Source organism: Oenanthe melanoleuca, chromosome 23 (assembly GCF_029582105.1).
Source record: "Oenanthe melanoleuca isolate GR-GAL-2019-014 chromosome 23, OMel1.0, whole genome shotgun sequence".
Taxonomy (NCBI): domain Eukaryota; kingdom Metazoa; phylum Chordata; class Aves; order Passeriformes; family Muscicapidae; genus Oenanthe; species Oenanthe melanoleuca.
The window spans coordinates 3,502,945-3,526,493 of record NC_079356.1 but is presented as its reverse complement, the minus strand read 5'-3'; the positions used below and the strand labels follow the sequence as shown (position 1 = coordinate 3,526,493).

The 23,549-nt window shown below is 49.7% G+C and overlaps 3 protein-coding genes across 5 annotated transcripts; all 3 read right to left on the bottom strand.

Annotated features, from left to right (window-relative positions):
• Positions 1-932: 932 nt before the first annotated feature.
• Positions 933-1,937, bottom strand: LOC130262108 (platelet-activating factor receptor-like). The gene has a single exon (XM_056508909.1). The coding sequence runs from the start codon at positions 1,935-1,937 to the stop codon at positions 933-935; it is 1,005 nt and encodes a 334-aa protein (XP_056364884.1).
• A 1,895-nt stretch (positions 1,938-3,832) lies between these two features.
• Positions 3,833-5,219, bottom strand: TMEM35B (transmembrane protein 35B). Its single transcript, XM_056509004.1, has 3 exons — positions 5,074-5,219; positions 4,410-4,590; positions 3,833-4,318 (listed from the first exon to the last, which is right to left on the bottom strand). The coding sequence occupies exons 1-3, from the start codon at positions 5,179-5,181 to the stop codon at positions 4,188-4,190; spliced, it is 420 nt and encodes a 139-aa protein (XP_056364979.1). The 5' UTR covers positions 5,182-5,219; the 3' UTR covers positions 3,833-4,187.
• A 2,855-nt stretch (positions 5,220-8,074) lies between these two features.
• Positions 8,075-22,488, bottom strand: SFPQ (splicing factor proline and glutamine rich). 3 transcript variants are annotated; one of them, XR_008842063.1, is made up of 12 exons: positions 21,364-22,488; positions 20,720-20,908; positions 20,326-20,627; positions 20,125-20,220; positions 18,633-18,829; positions 18,261-18,345; positions 17,849-17,966; positions 17,583-17,631; positions 17,381-17,502; positions 11,612-14,784; positions 8,446-8,490; positions 8,075-8,149 (listed from the first exon to the last, which is right to left on the bottom strand). XR_008842063.1 is itself a non-coding variant. In XM_056508912.1 (11 exons), the coding sequence occupies exons 1-10, from the start codon at positions 21,985-21,987 to the stop codon at positions 8,470-8,472; spliced, it is 1,803 nt and encodes a 600-aa protein (XP_056364887.1). In that variant the 5' UTR covers positions 21,988-22,488; the 3' UTR covers positions 8,075-8,149; positions 8,446-8,469. The 3 variants fall into 3 exon arrangements, 1 of the variants encoding a protein (XP_056364887.1); XR_008842062.1 differs by having other exon boundaries at positions 8,446-14,784; XM_056508912.1 differs by lacking the exon at positions 11,612-14,784.
• Positions 22,489-23,549: the final 1,061 nt, after the last annotated feature.

Below are 23,549 nucleotides of genomic sequence, written 5' to 3'. Positions count from 1 at the left end.
CAAGACCCCCAGTTGGGGGGCAGCTCACGCACCCCTTCCCCCCACCATCCCCAAAACCCGCGTGGCTGCCCAGCACCCGCTCTGCTCTCCCGCCGGCGCAGCACGGGCAGCAGGGCTGTGCTGGCAGCAGGAATAAGCCAGGGCTGGGAAAACACCATCTTCCTCCCACACAGCCGCCCACGGCTCCGCGCCGGGGCTCACGGGCGGGGGCGGCGGGGTCGGGGCGGGGGCTGCGCCCCCATGGGCTGGGCAGGGGACGGGGCAGGGGGCTGCGGGCTCAGAGCCGCCCTGGGACACGGTCCTGCCGCAGGAGCGGGGCTGGGGACCAGGGCTGCAGGGGCCAGGGCTGCCCCATATCCAGCCCTCCCCGGGGCACAGGAAATTCTCGGTGAGGGGCACAGGCAGCCGGCAGTGAAGAGACTGGGGAAGCCTTTGGCTCATTAATTTTTAATCCTGGCCAAGAGCTGGAGGGGTGCAGGCATGAGGCTTAGGGACAGTGCAGGACAGGACTGGCCACGGGGCCTCAAACAGCCCCCTCAGCCGCCCAGACCATGCCATGGGGGTCTTTGGTCATGCATGTCCCGGCAGGATGGAGATCCCCGGGAGACGACAGCAACCACCGAGCATCCCTCGCCATTCTGTCTTCCCACACCCCACTGTGGCTCAGCTCCATTGCTGGGCGAGTCCCTCTGGAAGTGCCAGAGCCAATCTCCCAGTGCCAGTGCCGCCCTCCCCGTGCCTGCAATGCGGGGGGCAGGATCTGTGCTGGAGCAGGAGCTGCGGGCGCGGGGGAGCGCGCAGAGAGCAGAGCGGGGTGGGAGGAGGGGGTGCACGAAGCCAGAGCTCCCCCCACGCTGCTCCCGATCCCTCACCTGGCAACAGGGACCACATCGCACGGGGACAGGGGGGGCAGGACCCTGGCGCCCACCCTGCTAGGAGGAGGTGAAGGAGGATGCTCGGGCAGCGGGCACCGGCCCGGGCGGGGCCGGCGGGGGCAGCGGGAAGCAGCGGCCGATCTTGCGCAGGGTCCGAGCCAGGTCAGCGCGGAAGCGCCGGATGGAGAAGCAGTAGATGAGGGGGTCCAGGCAGCTGTTGAGGCTGAGCAGGGCCACACTCAGCGTGTGCAGCACATCCAGGGTGTCAGGGGGCGCACAGAGCGGCGCAGGGGGCCGGCTACCCACCCAGGGGGCCAGTGTCAGGTGGTAGGGGGCCACACACACCACGAAGACCAGCAGCATCCCCAGCACCATGGCACGGGCCTGCCGCCGGTGGGAGCCTGGCGAGGAGGCGGCGGGCAGCGAGAGCGTCCGGGCGATGGAGGCGTAGGTGCCCAGCACCAGCAGGAAGGCGGCGGAGAAGAAGCCCACCATGGCGTAGGCATAGCCCCGCTGCCGCCCGTGCTGCTCGAAGCAGGCGGTGGTCCCGGCGGGCGTGGGGAAGGTCTGGTGGGTGGCCAGGGTGGGCACGGCACAGCCCAGCCCCAGCAGCCAGGCCAGGGCGCAGGCCAGCGCGGCGCCGCGGGGCCCGGGCAGCGGCAGCGGCCGCCGCGCCGCCCGCACCGCGCAGAACCGGTTGAAGCTGATGAGCGCCATGAAGGTGATGGCGCTGTAGGTCGCCAGGTAGTAGGCGGCCCCGGCCAGGCGACAGGCGGCCTCTGAGAGCAGCCAGTCCCCTCCAGCCAGGTAGTAGTGGATCCAGAGGGGCAGGGTGAGGTTGAAGAGGATGTCAGCCAGCGTGAGGTTGATGAGGTAGATGCGGATGGCCTTCCTCACCTTGCCGCTCTGCAGGAAGACCAGCAATGCCAGCAGGTTGCCCGGCAGCCCCACACACAGCACCAGGCAGTAGACCACGGGCACCAGCAGGAACTGCACCGGGTTGTTGGGCACACACTCGCTGGGGTGTTCCACCAGCAGCGGCCCCGGCACCGAGCCGTTCATCCCGGGCTCCTGCAAAGATGGAGAACACACGGTGGCACGACCCTTGGGGACAGGGGAGGGACATTGGCCTGGACAGGACAACCTCCCTGGCTGGCACCTGCAGTAGCTACTGGGAACTGGAGGCAGAGCCCTGTGGGGATGCAATCATCTGCCAGAAGGGCTCAGCTCACACAGGAGAGGAGACCCCAGCTATGTCCCCTCACACAAGGGAGCCTAGAAGCCACTGTCAACCACCCAGCTAGAGCTCCCAGGGAGTGGCAGGCACAGCTGCAGCACAGCCAAGAGACAGAACTGCGGCCGGAGGCACCCGAAGGTGCCACGCTGGCTCCAGTCAGCAGCTGCAGGGCTTAACACCTCCCACACAGCACGTGCCTGTGGGGCCACCCACCCCAGCCCTCCCCCAGCACCCCAGATTCCCCATGGAACCAGGCATGAGGAAGTGACCCAGCTCACTGGCTCAGCGAGCTCCAGAATGGAGAAACCCAGGTATGGACAGGGGGTACAAGCTCGGGGACAGCATCCCCCCATGCCCCCCAGTCCTGCACAGCAGGGTTTGCCTCTGGTTCTGGCCATGGAAAACCATGCTGTGCTGCAGTGGCTGTATCCAGGGCTGCAGTTATTTCACCTCCCATCACTGCCTGCCCACACCTCGCCAACGAAGGCACTGAGTCACCAGCCGGTGTTTTCCAGCTCGGCAGGGCTGGATTCGGTACAAGCAGCACCCAGCCCCGGGTTGAGGCACAGAGAGCACGAGCTGCTGCGCCTGGGGGACCTCAGCTGGACCCCAAAGGAAACTCTGGGTACTTCAGTGGTCCCTTTTTCCTCCTCCTTCCCCATCACCACACCACAATTGTCACTCACCTTGTCGGGTCGGGCAGGAGCGGCTGCGTCCCCTCCGGCTGCTCCTCACTCTGATCCAGCCAGGCTGGGGACAGCTTTAAGTGCTGGGGGAGGCAGGGGCTGCCTGACCCCCACCCACCATCCCAAGCCTCCCTGTGGGACAGCAGCTGGAGCAGGGAGAGCACCTGTGTGTGTATGTAATGGGGGATTCCCTGCTGGAGCCACCCTAAGATCCCCTGCACCGGCTGACGGGCTGGGGGCATGTGGGAGTGGCCAGTACTGGCCTGGCTGACCCCCCCGCGTGCCCCCAGCCACATTAATTCCATTTCCCAGGGCCCTTCTCCCACCCACGCCTGGATGAAAGCAGCAGAGGGTCAAATTTCTGCACCCAGCAGCTGGGGAGAAGAGGGATGCCCCAAAGGGATCAAAGCAGGAATCTGCCTCCTCCTGGCTCTTTGTGCTTTTGTTGGCTTCAAAGCTGGTTTTAAGGGGAGCAGCCCTACAGGCCCCTGAAGCTCTGTGAGCATCTGACTCACTGCTTTGTGGCCCTGCAATGTGTGTGTGTTCCTTTGGGACACCAAAGATGTCACCCCAAGTAGTTCAGGTGCCACCAGGGGTACAGAGGTGTCTTACACCCCTTGCTCACCCCAACTCCCCACACAGCCATCCCAGCTCCCTTGCTGGGAGACACACAAGGATCAGATGAAGTGTGGTTCATCCTGAGAGTGCTGTGCCCATTTGGGGGGGCAGAGGGTGGCTCCCTGTGGGAGCAAGATCCACAAAAGGCACATGCCTGCCTGGGCACTCACTCCTGTCACTCCCTGGGTGTGCAGCAAGGGGCCTGGCACATTGTGGGGTAGCTGTGGGATCCCACTTCAGATGGGCTCTCCCCACTGTCCATCTGCCTCTGTGCCAGCCCCTGCACCAGCTCCCACGTCCTCAGGCTGTGTGTCCAGGCACTGTCCCCAGAGATGGGTTCTCCATCCCCAAGACATCCCTTTAGCCCCTGAGGTTTAGCATGGTGGAGAGGCAGAAATAAACAGGGAGGCAAAACGTGAAAAACAAGAGGTTTTATTCCAAGATTTGAAAGCCCCCCAAGAGAGCAGAGCCAGCCCCTATTCAGTGTGGCCAAATGCTGGAAAGAGTCGGACACCTTGTGTGAGTTTAGCAACAGAGCTGCCAAAGCAGTGCCATGGCAGTGCCACAGTGGTGCCACGGCCACCATCCCACAGCACCAGCCCAGGTCCCACAGTGTGGGGACAACCAGCACCAGAGTTACCAGCACAGGTAGGAGAGGACGCACTGTGTCTCATCAGCACGTTACCCTGCAGGATGTGATGCCATCCATCCCTGAAAATACCACAGAGGCTTTGCTTCCCACCGCCGAGCTGCCCGTCCTTCCCGCTCCCGTCACTCGAACTTGGGCCGGGGGGCAGCTGGGTACCCGCGGATGTTGAGCAGCAGGAGGAGGCCGAGGGAGAGCGTGGCTGGGGCACACATGGCCAGCGGCTCCTGCAGCGCCAGCAGCGTGTAGAGGGCACCTGGGCAAGGAGCAGAGCATGGGAATGGGGGTCTCCGGCCGAGGGTGTCCCAATACCCCACCATGGGCAGTGGGTGTTCACTGGCTCTCACCGATCATGACGATGCTGAGGATGAAGTTGCTGATCTCCTGCAGCAGCTGGGGCCCAAACGCCAGCAACAGCCCGGCCGTCACCTCCAGCCAGCCCACGGCCACCAGGTACCTGCCCGGCTCCGGCACAAACCCCAAGTCCCTCAGGGGAAACACCTTGGCAAAGCGCACGAACTCCGATGCCTGGGAAGGGTGGGAGGGGAGTGAGGCAGCTCTGAGCCTGGGGCTGGGGGGATACAGCCCCTCCAGTGTGTCTGCCCTGCCCGGCCCTGTCCTGTCCTCCAAGAGGATCAGCTCTGCATCCTAAATAACTCAATACACACCCTAAGGGGATCAGCCCAGCACCTTACCCTGCCCTTTTCCCCCAGTGGGATCAGCCCTGCACCCCAGTGGGACCAGCACTGTGCTCCAAGGGACTCTGTCTGATTCATAATGAAGGGCTCAGCCTTGTATCCAAAGTGCTCCACCCTGTAGTCCCAACCTGTTTATCCTCATCCCGCACCACAACAGGGTGAGCCTACACCTTTCCCCTGGGGCTCAGCCCTGCACCCCAACCTGTTCCTTTCCCCGGAGCCTGCCCGCCGAAGCGCTCTCTGCTTTCTGCCCCGCTGCCCCCGCGCTGCTCATTCCCCGGGCTCGGCCCTGCTGCCCCGAGCCCGCGCTCACCATGTGCCGGTGCAGGTCGGCAGAGAGCCAGTCCGAGACCTTCAGGGCGCCAGTGAGGAAGAAGAAGAGCCCGAGCAGGACACGGAGGGCGGTGAAGGCCGCCGCCATGGCGGGACGGGCGGGCCCGGGGGCGGAGCGGGGCGGAGCGGCCCGGCCCCGTTCCCTGCTCGGCCTCATTCCCAGCCCAGCTCCCTTCAGCCCGGCCCAGCCCCGGTCCCGCACGGGCAGGGACCCCCCCCAGCCCTTGGATGTTGCCGGAGCAGGGGGCGCTCAGATGTGCAGCGTCACCCCCCAGGCTGTGACACATCCCCGCAAGCAGCTCCATGCTCCCACCGAACAGAGCTGGAGGAGAAAGGGAACCCTCGCACCCCGCAAAACAATCCCACAGCTGGGGCTCGGTGGGCTCTGTGAGCGGGTGTGATCAATGGCAACAGCGGCTGGTTTGGGGTGCGGGGGGCTGCGGGGAGCGCGGATCGGACGGCAGTGACAGCAGCGGCTGCAGCGATGCTCTGGCCCCAGAGAAGCCGCCCTGGGGGCCGGAGGCGGCCGCGCTCCCTCGGCTCTGCGTCACCACTCCAGGAACAACAGCCCGGCCCAGGGGAGCCGCGGGCGATGACGTTTGTGTAATTCAAGTGGAAATATTTTTTTTTAATGCAAATAAAGCATGAGAGCCTGAAGTGTTTTCCAGGCACGAGGAAGGACTGTGGGGCACAGAAAGCAGCCTGGAGCTGCACTGACCCCAGCTCGGCCACCACAGGATCTGGCTGGACAAGGGCCAGTGGCAGTGACACTATTTTTACTCCTGGCAGCACATGATTCTTCAGCTGCTTACCAAGAGTTGGAGCTCGGGTTGGCACACCGTGCAATGACAACAACAGGCCAGGGCAGGCTGCAGGCCTTCACGGCTTGGAAAGCTCTTTGATTAGAAAGGAATTTAAGAATAAACACCAAACCCTGAAAAAGTGAGTGCAGCAGCTCAGTGGCATGAGGACAGCAGGCACTGCTCCCACTATTCAAGTGTACCTGGTCTCAGTCTCTTTTATTGATTACAGAAGCTACTTAATGAACTATTTGGGAGAATGAGGTGCCAGCCTCACCAGAGGACACCCCAGGTGATGGTTAACAGCAGACACCAGCACCAGGGAAAACTCATCCCCATCCCTACAGGATACAGGCTGCAATTTACCCATAGCAGGGAGGTGAGGAGATGAAGTTCAGCACATGGAATGCTGGAACAGTTTCTCACAGGAAGCAGCCAGTGCTGCAACAGTGGAAATGAGGACAAGTTAGTGGAAAATAACAATCTGAAGAAAAAAGCCTGCACAAGCTGCAGTAGCTGTGGAGGCAAAGACACTGAACCCCAGCCCCTGCAGGGCAGCTACTGAGGAACCACAAAAACCTCAATGAAGCCTTTTCAGGATCCAGACAATGCCACAAAGTCATCAAATCAGAGTGAAACACTTCAGACTGCCCTCACCCAGCACCTGATTGCCTGAGAGAAAACAGCAGCAGCATCTCCTGGTGCAGCACACACCAATCCTCCCTGCCATGAGCACTCCTAGGCATTCAGACCCCTCTCAAGCATTTCATACCACTTTGCCACATAAAATTCAATTTATTTTCATGTATCTAATCTGGCAAAGCAGGACCCAGTCAAATATTTACGACTCTTCGTGCCACTGCAGGAGGAAACCCTGCTACAATGAGCAGAGCCACCACTGGTGTATTTCAACATATTAAACAACTTGATATTTAAACAAAGGATTGTATTTAATGAATGACAGCATGAACCACAGTGCAGCTGCCAAAGCATCAAGTGAAGCAACATGAACCATGGCAATTTGTGCTGCAAGAGCTAAACCCAGCACTGCTTTGGCCTCTAGAGAACTCTAACTCTTGGCATCTCAGGCTTAATTACTCCAGTCATCACCAAAAAAGCTATTAAAAACCAAGCAGGCACAGGTTTCTAAATACAAAACTACTTAAGACACAAATGGGAGTAAGGAATGAGTGAAATTTCCAGAAATCTGTGTTTCTCAGACCCAACCATACCCACCGGAATAAAACAAATAGTTTATAAAAATATTTAAATATATTTTATTTTTAAGAGCTGCATGTTCCTGGTTCCTCTTCATTGCACTCAGACTTCTTTTTCTGCAAGTGCAAAGCACATGATTAGAAAGATTTTGAAAGACAGACAGAAAACACCAAAAACTACACAACATGAAATCACCATTCAGAATCACAAACAACATACCTGCCAAATATTCTCAAGTATTCACATCAGATTGGAGATTAAATAAACAGAATTAATCTATTTTTAAGATCAGATATGGTTTTGTGTGTTTTCCTACTGCACAGCAGTGACAAACCACAGAGGATTCAATAGGAACTCACCCATTGAATCCCACTGGCTTCACACTTTACAGGTCTACCCTTAATTACCTGTGACTCCCAAGTTAAGGAACTCAGCATGTTGCTCCTCAAACAAGATTTTAAATATCTGAAGTTTCCCCTTGTAGTTTAGTGGCAAATTAGAGGGAAAATGTCATTAATTCCAGCTCTGCAAGTCAGTTTATTTCCCTGAACTGCTATTTGCTGTGCTCCTGTATATGCTAATTCATACACCAGGTTATTTTTTAAATTCCATGCTAAGAGATTTCAGCAAACAGCTTTTTAACAAGGTTTAGCTGAATTAACATCTGAGAAGCAGTTGCTTTATTTTCCTTTTCCCATGCTGACAATCACCAACTGCAGCCTGAGTGCAGGAATGGTCATTTCTTGTTTGACCACCTGCAGCACACAAAAGACAGAATTTATTTGCTGCTGCAGGGCTGAAAAGCCTCAGACAACGGTTACATTTTGGCTTTACAAAAGCAAGATGCAGAAATGTTATATAAAACTGAGATTAATCACACATTTCAGGCAGGAATTACATAATCCAGCACAGGGTGATGGGCTACAGAGCCCTCCTGGCAGTGTAAGGACACCAACTACTTACTTGTCCACCTGCTCCCTTGGTCCCTCCACACACCACTGGGCACCGTGCTGGATGTGCTCATGTTCAACTCCTCAACTGGAAAAACATTCCCAAGTTATTATACTTGCAGTGATTTTGAAATCTTTTGTACAAACCCACGTCTAGAAAGGTATTTTTAGCTGCTGCTGTCAAGATATCAAGCCCAGGTAGAGTCAGGATGCTCAAGCCCACAGTGTGACAGCAGGGACTGTGCTCAACCCTACACATTTCATGTATCCAGTTGTTCCAACTTCTCAGTGTTCCCCAATTCAAAGGTATCAGTGACTGAACACCATGTGTCCAAAAACCTTTATTATTTCATCCATCCAGCACAAAAAAAAGGCAATACTTACTTCCCATGGATGAGCACTCTGGTGTCACTCAGCTTTCATCTTCACCTAAAGGATAACAACTGAAGTTATTAGAGTCATACACAGCAAATTGTGGCCGTTTCAAAACTAACTTAAAAATAAGGTTTTAACATACATGGACTGATTAGTTATGAGGGGGTACTTATCAATTATTCCAGACTATTACGTGGAAGAGTAAGGGGCAGAAATAGGCTAGCCTAAACACTCATCAAGAGCTGAAGGAATATGCAGGCAGTTGCCTGAAGAACTGCACCCTGAGCACAACCCATAACCCCAGTGTGAGCACAGTGAAGTTTGATTGCAGCCAGAGGTATACTATCCCTTATGTGAAGGCATTGATTTTGTCAGCTACTTCAACTCTATGACCCTATTTGTCTCCTATAGCAATGCCCCCTCTCTTCCCTTTCCTGAGGGAATACAGTGCTTCTGCCCTCTTGGAGCCCTCATGTTCTACAGTCCAAGTGCTTCAGAAGCCAAAGGCAGACACTAGAGGTTGGCACTGTCACTGCTTTTATCCTCAGCAATGTTCTTCCCTCCTCAAGACCCCCTTTACTATAGCTGAGGGCAGCCTGCAATGGTGAGAGCTGGGGATGTGCTGCAAGGCTCTGCACAGCTCCAGTTGGGAGGCAGATCCCACCATGGGTACCAGGCAGGGACAACTTCAGGCTTTAGTCCTCAACCCACCACCCACTTGGGTTTCCTCACAGCCCCTGGGAGAAGGAGTTATGCACGTTTTGTTTTCTCTGCCATAGCAACAAACACCATGCATAAGGGATACTATATCTTTGTGCATCCTTTGAAAACTCCAGATTCCCTGCTAGCCACACTCCTCCCAGCCCTCCCCAGTTAGCTCTTCAGTACTGGTGTTCAAAAGCAACATTTATAGAGATGGGGTGTTCACAGATCACTGCAGGATTGCACAGCCAAGTCCTAACGTGTCAATCATTACCTAGCAGCAATGACACAGGTGGGAGAAGGCCAATCCTCCCTTTTTTCCTTTTCCAGGCAGCAGCTATTTAACAGCCCCACTAGCTGGTATGGAGAGTGAAAAAAAAAATCTGAAGCTAATTAGCTGATTCCAAAACTTGCTGGTAGTGGAAGAAGCCAAGTGATTCCCCAGAGCAGCATACTTGGATGCATCCTCCCCAACATGCTCGGCCTCATTGAACATAATGGAACAGAACACTGGCCTTCCTGATCATGTCACTGCAGCTGGCAATGATTAACAGAGACATGCAACCCCATTACTGCTCCAGTCCTAAAACTACTCACAGGCCTCAGTGTTTAGCTATGGGGAGAACTGCAAGCAAATCAACACTTTGTATGCTTAATGTTACAATAAAGCCCCATCCACGCTGTGCTGTGCTCTCCTGCCAGCACCAGGCTCTGCTTGGAGGGCCTAGCAGTACGCAGATGTATTCTGACACCACACTTCTGAGCTTCAGGTAAACTTTTGAGAAAAAGTGTATTTCACACATAGATAAAACCAAGATGAAACACAATGCAAGCACTTGAATGTCGTTTCTTGTACCCAACTTGTTACAGACTGACTTAGAGCAGACATGACTAAGTTTGCTACCACACCAAGTTTCATTACTGCAGCCAGAGCTGGTCTGAGCCCCATGGTTCAGTCACAAATTGCTTGCTCCAAGAGTGTCAAAAACCTGCTTAGTTCAAGTATGTAGAATGAGGCAGATGTGCCAATAACCCCTCCATGACATTCCTACAGGCCAAGTATCCAGAGCACACTGGAAAAACTTAAGTCAGATCTTGAGCAATGGTTTAAGATCACTAATTCAGTTTTGCTACCTGACAGCACAGTGGCTGCCAGCAGGTCTGCTACCAGATCCCAGCCCCAGCTAAGGATAAGCCATCACAAAATGGATTCAAGTCACAGGTAAAGGTAAACCCATCATGAAAAGCCAAACTGACTTTGTGACAAGGTGTCACTGTGTGACCAGCTGGCATGGGCTACACTCACTGTGGTGTAACCAAAGACCTACTGCCAATATCTTATGGTGCACCTGCTACTTCAAGGGTTCAATGGAACCTGGAAAGGTGGCTACAACAGAGGGCAAGGTTGTTCTGCAGATCACTGTTCACCTGCAAGAGTCCTGCCTGGAAGGTAACAAGGTAGAGTCCAGAAGTGACAATAACACCAGAAACGAGTATACAAAGCAGAACTTTCCAGAACAAGGGAAAACACATTACAACACCTGTGAAATAAACTGAGTATCAGACAAGAGCTAGATTATTCGCTGGAACAAGGGACCTTGAAATTCAGGTTCAAGAGCTAATGCAAAAGAGCTGGAGATCAGCATGTCTGGATGTCTGGCAACGTAAGCATGTTGATCCTGGAACACTACAGTCAGGAGTTCTACTAATGAAGAGATCAGAATTGCATCACAAGACTGATGAAAAATGAAATTGTATATAACACTACAAAGATGATTCTACAAAGCTGAAGTACAGAATCTCATCACTGTCAAAGCAGAGGAATGTATCAGGCTTGTCAATCAAAGGTTAAAATAAAGATTACTGCAATGTCCAATAAGCTCTATGAAACTCACAGGGCTATTCAATCAAGCACTCATTTATGTCCTCAAAAATATTCTGGATCAGTCTCAGAGCTGCTTGTACCAGTAGCTTGAGGTGATTCTCACACAGCACACGAGGCAAGAGCAGTGGTTACTAACACATTCCCACCAAGCCAAGACTCTACACATGGATGAGCTGCAGATGGGCCACTTCATCACTACACAAAGTTTAAACGTGTTCTTTTCCAGGCACTGAGAGCACCTTGTCAACTACTGAACTGAGTTTAAGATCACATGCCCTCTTCCCCACAGTGCTTCATTTAAGAGTATCTTCAGTTACATCAGAACTAAGAAAAATCCACCCAAGCCAAGTTGTATGTACAGAGGAATCGGGTCTGGAAATCCTCATCTAAGAACCACAGTAAGTTATTTGTTGTCTCTGAATGAGACAAAATCTTCCAACCGAAAACCACACAGCTTTGATGCAAGCTCAGCATACAGGTATGGAGTGCTGCACTGTAATTCCACAGTCAGAAGTGTGATGTCAGAATACCCACAGTATAAGATTACATAGAAAGTCACCAAGTTATATTATATTGCTTGTTACCTACCTGTACGCAGTCGGCAATGAGAATCTTGGAGCAAGCAGGAATACTACATCCGGGTCCTAATGTCCATTGCCATTTGTGGTACTACGTTCCTCACAGTTATGAACTGCAGAAATGCTGGCTAAGTGCAGTTATGTAGCAGGCCACTAGTTTAAAGTGTAAATTGCAGTCTCAAACTCCAGCAAGAACTTGCTGCCACAGTAAATGGTTGCCAAGGAGAAGCCAAGAATTTGTCTACCACAAAAATACCACAAAATCTCAAAAGCATTTTCAATTTCTCATCAGCTGTATAAATGATTAGTGTAATGTATCTATGCCAGAAGGTAAGATTATTCTGTATTCATTTCTGAGAAAGTGTGAAGACATATGTGTAACGATACCAGTTTCTACTTGCTGCAGTTTTTAGAGCTCCAAGTGTCAAAATGGGCTCAATTTTGATAAAACAAGCTAAATTGCAACAGCCAATGTCCTCCAAGTCCAGTACAAAAATGTTATGTGATCCAGACCATCCAAAAACAGGTCTGACCAGCAAAGCACTTTTCTGAATGATTTTAGAAGATTCAATTATATAAATCTGAGTTTATGAAAGTCCAAAACCTCATAGGAACAGATCAAAGGAATGTCACTTTCTTGCCTCCCACATTTAGTAACTTTTATCAGATTTTGAAGTTGACAAGTTTGCCAGCTTTTAAGACACCATCTTTATAAGGTCTTGAAAAGAAGTTGGCTAGTTCATCATATGCCTGTTTAGTACATGCAACTCAAAGCAGAACTTGTCTTAGAAATTCTGCTTATGCAGCTACAACAAAGCCAGATTTAACCAATCTTTCAGATCTTTTGGAAACTGACAGATCTTTCAAATATATTTACTAATCATGGTTTTGCAGCTCAGCTATTTTAATACCTAGCAACAGTAGCTTACGTACAAAACAGGGGTACCCAAAGAAAAGATCTGTAAGGTACAAAGACAGCAGCATCCTTCACTCTTCCAAGTTACAGAACTATAAAAGAACATACTTTAGGATATGCACCAGCATCTCTTTTAATAAAGAATGACATGTAATCTGAAAAATAAACTGAAAAAATTAATTTAATGTTCATGTTCAGAATTCCCCACCTCAGACACTTTCACCTTTTGAGGGTGTCCCATGAACACCCTCCAGAAAAGATATTGTTTAAAACCACTTCAATAATGCAAATTGCATTGATACTGCTCATTTGTAAACTATCCAATACAAGTAACTTCCAAATACTTGGTGTGCAGTTTAGGAACTGCCAATTTAGAATTCCCTCCTCAAGAGCAATTCATTGTTATAGCATGTTACCAACCCCCAAACTTTTCTGGGTAAACAAAAGCATTCACCAAACAAGCTCAATTGCTCTTTAGTGAGCTTCACGTTCCACAGCAGTGTTACCTGTATCAGCATTTCCCAACTTGCTATTCTGTCATTTAAGGGGTAACAGTACTTCAAGAGGGATCAGACATCTGTACCCTAAAAGCCTGCAATCTGACACTTAAGTTTTAACCACAGGGAAAATTTAGCAGAAAATTTAGAATTAGCCAATGCTTAGCACAAGGAATGGAAGGATATTGGGAAGATTAAAGCTATTCACAGAACTCTGCTGGTTGGGGATCATGTGAAGGTACAGCCAAGCTAAGTTTACCTACTCTGTGCCAAGCAGGTTGATGTATCCTGCATTAACACCAAGGTATTTGACACTGGGAAGTCACGTTCCCAGTTTACCTGGTACACTGTAATAATAAGCAAAGCAACTACCTTACCAAGGAGTCCAGAATGCTTTGAAATTCTTCTGGGGCTTAATAAAATGAACAGCAAACTAACGAATTCATCAGATCTTCTACAAAAAGAACCTTAAAGGGAGTTTATTTGCACTGTGTAGTATTAACTCTTAAAACTCCAGATTCAGATACTACTTTTGAAGCATTATCTCCAAACATCAATAATAAAAGAGCGATAACCATCATGCAAGCAAGCTGATTGCTGTATTTTACATACAGGATTTTAGGATTTGCCCACCAGCTACACAATTTAAGAATAGTTCCTGCAGTCCCCATAATACAAATGATTGTATTCTGAACTAGGCATATTAGTCCACTGTTAGCATGAGGACATAAGCAAGTTAACCTTAATCACTCGAGTAACACTTCTGGTCTTTTTGCCAAGCAATTTCAGGCAGGTGTACAATATGGAGCAAGGCCAGATCCTGTAATCTCAAGACAGCTTAAGAGCATATAAATATCACATTAACAATCCTTTAGTGAGGAAGTCAGCCAATACAAGGCATTCTATGAATTTATTTTAAAATAACCATTGCTAGTCTTCTGCTTAAAGTCTTTGAAAGATTCCAAGCAGTAACTGCCAGGGTGGTAAGTGCTACCATCCCACCACCCATAGCTAAAATATGGAATTCATTACTGCACTGCTTGCAGTGAAGCTTTAAATAATGTATCTTACAGCACTTGTAAGATCTCCATTTGCTTCCTTATCGCAGCACAATTACTGCTCAAAAAATCTGCACCTACTGCAAAGTTCGGCTACAATTTAACCCAATCTTTGGCTAGAGAGGCACTGTGGGAAGAGATCTCACTCTTCACTGCATTCCACACCCTGGTCTAGGTCCGACCTCAGCTTGAGGCTCTCAGGTTACTGTAACAGGTGTGGTATTCAGCCTCGTTTGTTTAACCACGACTGGCAAGAAGAGTTACTACATTTAGTTTTCTATTTATTTGAAGCACAGTAAAAAAAAGGTTGGTACACTTTGGGAATTCAGTGGCACAAGGTACACTGCCATCAAGTTAGGGACGTTATACATCAAAAAAACAGCTAAATTTGATTTTGAAACACTGCATTACATAATTAAATTGTACTCGCCCAAACAGACCACTTACAAATATTAGGTCAGTAAGTTTCTAACATCCATAAAAACGTAGCTTTCTTACTAAAATGCAAGAATTAAGAAGTCGGTGTCTAAACAAGACAGACAAAAACAAACTGGAATGAAACTACAGGTCACATCTAAAATCGGGGCTTTTTGTTTGGGGCTTCATATTCTTCTCTCCCTCTACCATATCCTGCTGGTGTTCCAGGCCCCATTCCTCTAGGACCCTGGCCACCCACGGGCCCCGCACCTCCCTGCCCAAAGCGTTCAGGACGCTATTGGAACAGAATTAACAGTTCATTATAAGTAGTTGATGTCCATGTGTGTTAAGTATATATTTTTAGAAGGTTCCGTAGTCAAGGTTCGTCGATACAATCACCATTGAGCCGATCCACAGGTACCGGGAACATAGAAAGGAAAAAAGGGTAATTTAAAAATTAGTTTATTGTAATACATGCCTTGAGGTATGTTCCCACTTGATGCATTCTCATACATCTGTTACAAAGAACAGATCCTCCCTGCAGTGCTAGAAATGTAAGCATTAGTGCAGATGTGAATTAACAACCTTTCCAAATGAGCTCTAGCAAAATTTTCAACCAAGTTAATGCAAATAGCTTGCAAACTTCTCACCTTTAGTGCAGTAAAAGCTCAGATTACATCACTGTCATTTCCAAATAAGCCTAATGAGAGAATGCAGCTCTGGTTGGCTGAAGCAGGAGCTGACATTCATCAAATGTAACAGAATGCCTACTCACCAGGACTGGCATGTGCTGTCTAGAGACCATGTGCTTTTCAAGATGGGGTTAAGACTACGGTCTGCTGACTAAACTGCAGAGGCCTTTGGCAGTACCAAAACTCATTGTGAGCACTACTGCATTGCAAGAAGAAAAAAAAAATGTGAAAAAAGCTACTGACCAGTGCTTTACCTAACCAACGCAACTGCTCGAGCAAAGACTGGCACTTGTTCAACCCAACGTACTCCGGAGCTGCCGGTGCTGCATCAGATGCAAAACGTGTTCCAAGCACTCAGTGTTTCCAGTTAGAGCTATGCACAGAGGGTTGTGTGCATCCAGGCAGTACCTCCCCTCCCACCCCACCTTCACCACAAGCTCTTGGAAAATTCACAGTTTCACAGAAATTGAAGGGTTTCACACCAAGGTGTAACAGCTAAGTTACTCTGCAATAAAGCAGAGACTTCAGGTCTATTTACTAGTACCTCTAGTTGCATGTACTTTGTTCAGTTATTGTATTACTAGGTGTGATCAGCATTCAGCCTATAGAACTTACACATTATGAGGCCAAAGAGAGCTTTAAACTTTCATTTCAACCAAGGTTCCCACTACTGAGCCACAGAATAATGGTAGGTGGTTTGTTACAAAAAGTATCTGCAACTAAAAATGCACACTTCAGAGCTCCTGACTTCTGAAAGTCAGCATCACTCCTTCCAAGAAAGGAGTTTCAAAAATATTACTTAGGTTATTTCTGCCTAATTCATGGCAGCTTCAGCTCATCTCCAGTTCTGTTTGAAGCTATCAGCCCAAGAACTGTGACAGCAATCCCCAGCCTAAGAAACTCCAGGCAGTTAATCCACCTCACTGTCACATCTTTTGACCAGACCACATTTCAGGTATTACACAAGTTCAACATGCACCTGTACCATTGTTTTCAGAAGAAAAATGTACATATTATCCATCACACACTGCCTAACTGCTCACAGGAAGCTCAGGAACTGCTTATTTATCAGTAGGTTATTGAGATACCTTAAGGCCAACAGCACTGTTTACTGAATCAATGATGCTCTGTGAAGTTACCATTCCAAAGATATGTCCCCAAAAAGATAAAACAAAGTATCTGACAAGCTACTATGGAAGTTTAGCTCATTAAGCCAGAGGCCTAAACCCACCCAAAAATCATTTAGTTCAGCTTGTGCTACACGTGTACACCCTTTCAGGAGGGTGAAAGCACACTGGTATCGCCACCTAAGCCAGCAGATTCCCATCCTGCCCATTAAGCACTTCTGTAATCTACATCCATGGTACTTCAGTGTAGGAGCACCAAGCAACCTCCAAGCCCAGTCACACATGTAGTGTGCCAGAAATTAGTACAGTTTGGAAACATACCTCAGAACAGGAGATATGCTGTAGTTTTAACAGGTTCTACCTTTGTGCCATGCCCAACACAGGAAAACAGACCGGGCTATCATTCCTTCTGGAGACAGGAACCACAAATGGCTACAGTCCAGGATAACTGGAACATGCCTGAAGCTAAAAACCAGCATTTCTGCTCTTCTACAGCAACATCAGCACAGACTAAGGGATATGCTGTTTACCATTGATTACTTAAGTTAATCTGCTGCTGGAACAGACCTGAGCGCAGATTTTGGACTGAACAGCACACCCAGACCAACATGCATCCAGCCTACCTAGGCTTGGAAGGGCAAAAACAAAGTGTTACACATTGGGAAGGAGAACAAAAAAAATCTCTCTTGTCCACCAATACAGAACATCAAATTACTGTAAAACTACCACATTAAGCATTTTGATGAAATTTGTCAGATTCTCTAGAGTTCAAAAAAAAATCCTTCCAAGCCTAACAGTGACGCAGAATTTCCAAAGTCCAATGAAGTCAGTTAATTGCAAATATGCTTAAGAGCACATCTGAATTCACTTACAATTTCTGAGTGTGTAAGCTACCATAAAGGTTATCAACTACTCTAGTGCTACACACTGCCACGTTGTCCTGTGTTAAACACCTGACAAGAGAGTCAGCAGTTAACAGTGACATTTTCACAACCATCCAAACACTGGAGAACTCATTCCCAACCACAACAACTCCCTTGTGCTAAGCTAAAGGCACCACAGGATACGTTACCATGTCACTTCCCATCATAGAACCACTCATGGCTGCTTGGCCAACTCCTGGATTAGCTTCATAACCTATGCCGCCACCACCTCCCAGAGGTGGGAATTTCTGGGCTGCTGAAGCATAAGGATCTAAGAGAGAGAAATAGATAATCATATTCTGACAATTTCTAAGTTAGCCACATGAAGTAATTACTTAAAAGATTCTTTACCTCCCATGTTCATTGTGGCAGCACCACCCATTCTCATGTCTCGCTCCCTCTGCATAGAAGAAACAACTTTTAACCTGGATAATCAACCACCAAAATCCAAACTTTTCAGAAGACAAAGCACATGTACAGCCAACTACTGCCACTGCCCATACACAACACAGTGCAATCACCAACCCAAGGGAAGCAAAACACAATGATCTTGAAAATACATCAACAAACTCCCTGAGCACAGTAATATATCCCCAACCCACCACGATCTCACTTACTGGATCCATGTAACCCATTCTACTATAATTCTCTTCCCTCTGTCTTCTCATCTGCTCTTCCATCTCCCGCTGGCGGATCATCATCTCCTCCTCCCGCCGGCGACGCTCCTCCTCCTGCCTGGTCACCCCAAAGCAGACCGTTAAACCCCAGCAGTGGAGCACATCCAACACACACCAACATCACTTGCTCCAGCAATAAAAATGCACTGAGTGATTACACTTCAGAAAAAAAACAACATAGTCTATGATGCTCAAATGTTAGAGGAGAAACTTACACAGTAGTTCAATTTCGCGAACACAAACTGAAGCAGCAATGGTGTTTCTTGAAAAATAAAAACTTTAATATGTAAGTAATTGGGAAAAAAATGTGTAAATGTAACTTTGAATAAAATCCCATGCAAGCCAAACTAACCTCAGCTGAATTTCCTTGCGTTTCTGCATTTCCTGATTATGGAGTTCTTCCATACGCCTCAGCTCCTCCTGGCGCCTCATGAGGTCTGCAGGAATGAAGCCTGTGAGCAGCTTTGTCACAAAATGGCAAATTTTAACTATATCTGAATTAGATCTGCCTCAGCTGCACTGTGGCAGAAAAGTACCTTCCAATGTCACTGTTCTTACCAATACACCACTGAAATAAATACCAAAAACTAACAGTTTCTCTTTACCTCTGAAATTTTCAAGTTCATAATCAGAAATCATGAACTTACTCACTAAATCATTAAAGAGCCATATATTTAAGCCAGCATTTAAAACAGAAAGATAATAAGAATTCAGAACCCATTACCTTGGCGCAGGAGGTTTGCCTGATGCTCATGATAAGCATCTTCCATCTCACTTTCAAGTTTGTCCTTGGCATCTTTCATATTTTTTGCCACTTGCTCTCTCTGCTGCTTTTCCATTTCATCTAAAGATTTCCATCTCTGGGAATATTCAAATTCAAAACTGCCAGGCTGAGCAAAACGGGGAGGAGTCTCTCTTTCCCTGCAGAAAGGAAGATACTCAGAGTGGGCAATCCTAGAAACTCAAGGTCAATACAAGATCACAAGCAAAACAACTGAATTATCAGGAACATCAAGGGCACCCTGAGAATACCTGACAACCATGGGAGAGAGGACTGACTCTGATGGAAGTGCTGCACCTTACACACTCAGACTGGACAGAAATAAATATCACAGCACATGTGGAGACTCCTGCACTACCCACAAGCAAATCTTCATAGTGCTACTGCTTGTTTGCCTCATTTTAAACTGTCTTTAGACACTTCACTGCTGACAACTGCAGGTGTAGAATCCTCAAACAAGACAGGTCTTTGCCCAAGCATGCATAAATGAGGTGAATTTTTGCAGTGCCAAAGCACTCTGTGTCAAAGGCAAATAACAGCCTTTACTTTCACTTAAATAATTCTAAAAATGCCAGAGGGTCAACAGTTTGTTTTGTCATATAAATAAATTCGAATTGAAAATTCAGTAATTTATGGAACAAAACTACCAAGTTCAAAAGCTTTCCATACACTACCAACACGAAGTATTTCAACATTCTAGATCACTATATTAATCCACATTCTTCTCAAAGCTGCCTCTTACAAGACCACATACAATTTTTGATCAAAGCAAGGAATTCTGAACCCTTTCTAAGCCAAGCAAGACTGACTGGATCTCCCTCCCTGCACTCCCTTTTGTGATGTGGGAAAATATAAAATTCCTACAACAAACAGGTTTAACACACAGATAATAACAAAAACCTGCTGTTTTAGAAAAGATTTCTCTTGATTCTTTACTTCTCTAGACTCTTTACTCCTTTATACCAGTAGTCAGCTTACAAGGCAAATCCGCATGCAACAAGTTTATACTAATCATGGAATGAGTTAAAATTTTACTTCATTTCTCATTTCAAACCACGAATGTAAATTTCCAAGTTCCCCATGATGATGGGATTATCAATCCAAGACATGCCTTAAGGGAGATGACAGCTCTCAACAATAGCATGAAACAAATCAAGTCTGACTTCTCAAGTTTCTACATACAAAACAAAACCATCTGTCGAGCTGCTATTTCTTTGTAATACAATGTAAAAAACTGCTTGTGTAACACTTGGTGAATACACTAAACAACTCATTATGTTACTTTAAACTATGAACAAAAAAAAGCCCCAAGAACTGGAAATACAACCGAAAATATAAAGCCTGTTTCTGAAAAATTTTCCACATTCCCCAGTGCCAGAGGCAACCACTTAAAACATCACTAATACCCTACTTATATGAAAAAGATTGTGCCTACTTTTGATACATTGGATTCTTCTGAGCAAGCTTTTCTGGAAGACCATCTTCATCATCCAGCTGTTCCAACGGTTCCACAATAACTGGCCTGGGAGTGCTGAACAGAGAATACTGGGTTTACTCCTCTAAAAGCCTTTATCCTAGAAAACTAGAATCCTGCAGTATTCAGCTCAAAACTAAAATATCCTGGTAAAGTACTTACGTTGTCAACAAAAACACCCCCTCAGTACACCGTTCAAACGCTTTCCTTGCAGCTGGCTTTGATGCAAACTCAACAATGCCTTTTCCCGTTGATCTACCTCGATCATCTACAATCACAACAGCTCTTTCCACCGGACCGAACTGGGAAAAAGCTTCCTCGAGTAACTCGTTGGATACGTAGGGTGAGAGGTTCCGCACCGACAGGGCAGCGGCGTGCGTGGCAAAGCGAACGCGGAGCTGCCGGCCCCTCATGGGGGTATCGTCCAACTCTGCCTTTGCAATCTCTGCAAGAGCTCTAGATTCCTGGGGGAAGCGCAAAACCCAGGTTTAGCAACTAAGCTGTACATCACCACATCGAGAGAACGAAAGGATGAACACACAACATGAATGCCTACCAATTTAATGAATCCAAAGCCTTTCCCCTTGTTGATAAAAACCTCTCCTGGCTCCCCGTATTTGGCAAACAGTCTTTTAAAGTCTTCATCTGTGATATCAGCAGGCAAATTCCCAACAAACAACCGGCAGCGCTGTGTGTACGTCTTCTCCCCGGGCCGCCTCAGCAGAGAGAGGTTCGCTTTAAACCCCTACAAAGAATCAGACCAGTTCGAGCCACCACTGAGTGCTGCACACAGAATTGCGGAGAGACCTGAGGACCCCCGGAAAACTCAAACCGCAACCTCGGGACCGTCCGGGCACCGCGAGGGGATCCAAACCGCAGCCCCGGGACCGCCAAAGGACCCAAATCACAGTCACGAGCCACCGCGAAGAAACCCAAACCGCAGGCTCAACACTGCCAGGGGCACGGCTCGGAGATCCAAACCACAGCAAGCTGCCACCGCGAGGGAACCCAAACCTCAGCCCCGGGCAACGCGACGGGACGCGAACCGCAGCGCCGGGACGGCTCGGACACCGGGACCGCTCGGCTCCCGCTGAGGCGCCGCCGCCTCTACCCCGCTCCTCCCCTCAAGATGGCGGCGCGGGCGCGCGGAGCCGCCGCCATCTTGTGCCTGAGGGAGGCTGGGGGGGGGCAGTGACTCACCTCGTCCGACAGCTTCTCGCTCCTTTCTCCTGCGCCCTGCTGTGCCCCCAGGCTCTGCTGGCCCGGGTGCTGCTGCCCGCGGCCCCGCGGCTCCCCGCCCGGCCCGCCGCGGTGCCCTGGGCCTCCCTTGTGCGGGCCCTGCTGCGGGCCCCCTGGCCCCTTGGGGCCACCTCCAGGAGACTGTCCTTGTCCTTTCTTAGGGCCGCCGGCCGGCGTGGGGCTGGGGCTGGGCTTGGCTTGCGGCTGTGGACCGGAGGGAGACGAGGAAGGAGCCGAAACTGGCGGCTGCTGCTGTGGTTGCTGCCCCGCGGGAAGCGCAGAGGATGGAGGCGCTCCCGCCTGGCTGCCGGTGGGTCCCGCCGTAGTGGCGGAGGCTGAGGAGGATGAAGAAGGCGGAGCAGAGGTGGACGTTGGCGGCTTCGGTGGTTCGGGCTTCGGGCCGCCTCCGGGCGGGCCGCCTGGGCCTTGCGGGCCGCCCGCCATCGGGCCGCGGTTCTGTCCCATGCCCATGCCGGGCGGCGGCGAGCGGAAATCGTGGTTGGGGCCGCCGCGGCCGCCACCGCCGCCGCGCCGGTGAAAGCCGCCGCCACCGCCGCCACGGCTACGGAAGCGATCCCGCGACATGGTGCAGCGGAGGGAAGAGGAGATGAGGACTGAGCTCCGGCCGCGGCGGCTGCTGCTGCTCAGCGCCCGCTGCGCAAAATGGCGGCTAGCTGGACAGCCTCGCCGCCGCCTTTGTCCGCCCCTAATATAATGTCCCCGCCCCCGGAAGCCCCCCTCCTCCCCACCAGCCAACCACCGGCACCGGCGGCGTTGACTGACAAGCAAAGTCACCAATAGCGTGTGGCAATTCCGCTAACTCTTTGATCTCATTGGTAATGAGCCTGCCCTCCGTCCATTGGCGCGTTTGACCGCCGACGTTGGCACGGGACGGGCCGTTAACCCCCCGCGCGCTGATTGGGCAGTTTGAGCGGCGGGAGGCGAAGTCGCGGCGGGAGCGCGGGCCGTGATTGGCTGGCTCGGCTGTCAGTCACAGGGAGGCGCGGCCCGGGCCTGGCTGTGCGGCGCCTCGGGGCACGCTGAACTCTGGCTGCGGCTGGAAAAATGTCAAATAAACGTATTTTCAATTGCAGGCCGGAGCCTTCCTTGCTTTGAAACAAAATCTGAGATTAAAAATGCCTGATTTATGCGTTCAAGGATGGTGTGGAACCCCGGTGCCAACATATGGAGTCACGTTCAGTCTGTCTCGTGTGAAAAGTCGGGCAGGGAAGCAGCAAAAAAAGAATTCTGATCTAGGAGCAGCGATCCGCAGTTTCTTTCCAGACGCCCTAGGAAAGCAGGACACGGCTTGATGCAAACAAAAAGGGACAGCAGTTCCCCAAAATGTACACAGTGCATTCTGGGGTGAAAAATAAAGCAGAAGTACCAAGACCATAGTGGTTACAGTCCCAACATTCCATGTTCCATTACAGAAAACAGGCCAAAAACACATTCCATCCCTTGAGTGACCTTGGTTTCAGCAGTGCCACGCAGGAGACACAACATGACACCAGCACGAGGTTTTTATACCTTTCCTCTCAAGCTCCCAGGGATGTTTCACATTCAGTTTCAGGTCTGAAAACAACAAAAATCAAATCCCGTGTGAAACCCAAGGGAAAGTCCCACGTTAATTGCACAGACCTGGAACTGTGGCAGTGCTGTGAAAACACATCATCAATCCCATAAATATTTCTGATACCCTGGGGAAGCCAAAGGCCAGTTTCATTCTTCATGGAATCATGGAATCACAGAGTAGTTTGGGCTGGGAGCAACCTTAAAGTCCATCCTGTTCCACCTTCTGCCTTGGGCAGGGACACCTTTCACTATCCCAGGCTGCTCCAAGCCCTGTCCAACCTGGCTTTGGACACTTCCAGGGATAGGGCAGCCACAGCTTCTCTGGGCACTCTGTGCCAGGGCCTCCCCACCTTTACAGGAAAACAATTTCTTTCCTGAGTTAATCTAGCCCTGCCCTTGGCAGTGGGAAGTCATTCCCCTTTGTCCTTGTAAATTCTATCTCTCCATCCTTCCTGTCAGCTCCTTGAGGTACTGGAAAGAATTAAGTCTTCCCAAAGTCTTCTTTTCTCCCAGCTGGACAATCCCATTCTCCCAGCCTTTCCTCGTAGGACAGCAACAAAAGAAATGTCCCT

Excerpts from the sequence above, each read along its gene's own strand:
- LOC130262108 (XM_056508909.1), bottom strand. The coding sequence starts at position 1,937 with ATGAACGGCTCGGTGCCGGGGCCGCTGCTGGTGGAACACCCCAGCGAG.
- TMEM35B (XM_056509004.1), bottom strand. The coding sequence starts at position 5,181 with ATGGCGGCGGCCTTCACCGCCCTCCGTGTCCTGCTCGGGCTCTTCTTC. Across the intron at positions 4,591-5,073 it reads CCGACCTGCACCGGCACATG|GCATCGGAGTTCGTGCGCTT; the intron begins GTGAGCGCGGGC and ends CACCCTTCCCAG. Across the intron at positions 4,319-4,409 it reads CCTCAGCATCGTCATGATCG|GTGCCCTCTACACGCTGCTG; the intron begins GTGAGAGCCAGT and ends CTCCTTGCCCAG.
- SFPQ (XM_056508912.1), bottom strand. The coding sequence starts at position 21,987 with ATGTCGCGGGATCGCTTCCGTAGCCGTGGCGGCGGTGGCGGCGGCTTT. Across the intron at positions 20,221-20,325 it reads GGGGTGTTTTTGTTGACAAC|CACTCCCAGGCCAGTTATTG; the intron begins GTAAGTACTTTA and ends TTCTCTGTTCAG. Across the intron at positions 18,830-20,124 it reads AAGAATCCAATGTATCAAAA|GGAAAGAGAGACTCCTCCCC; the intron begins GTAGGCACAATC and ends TCCTTTCTGCAG.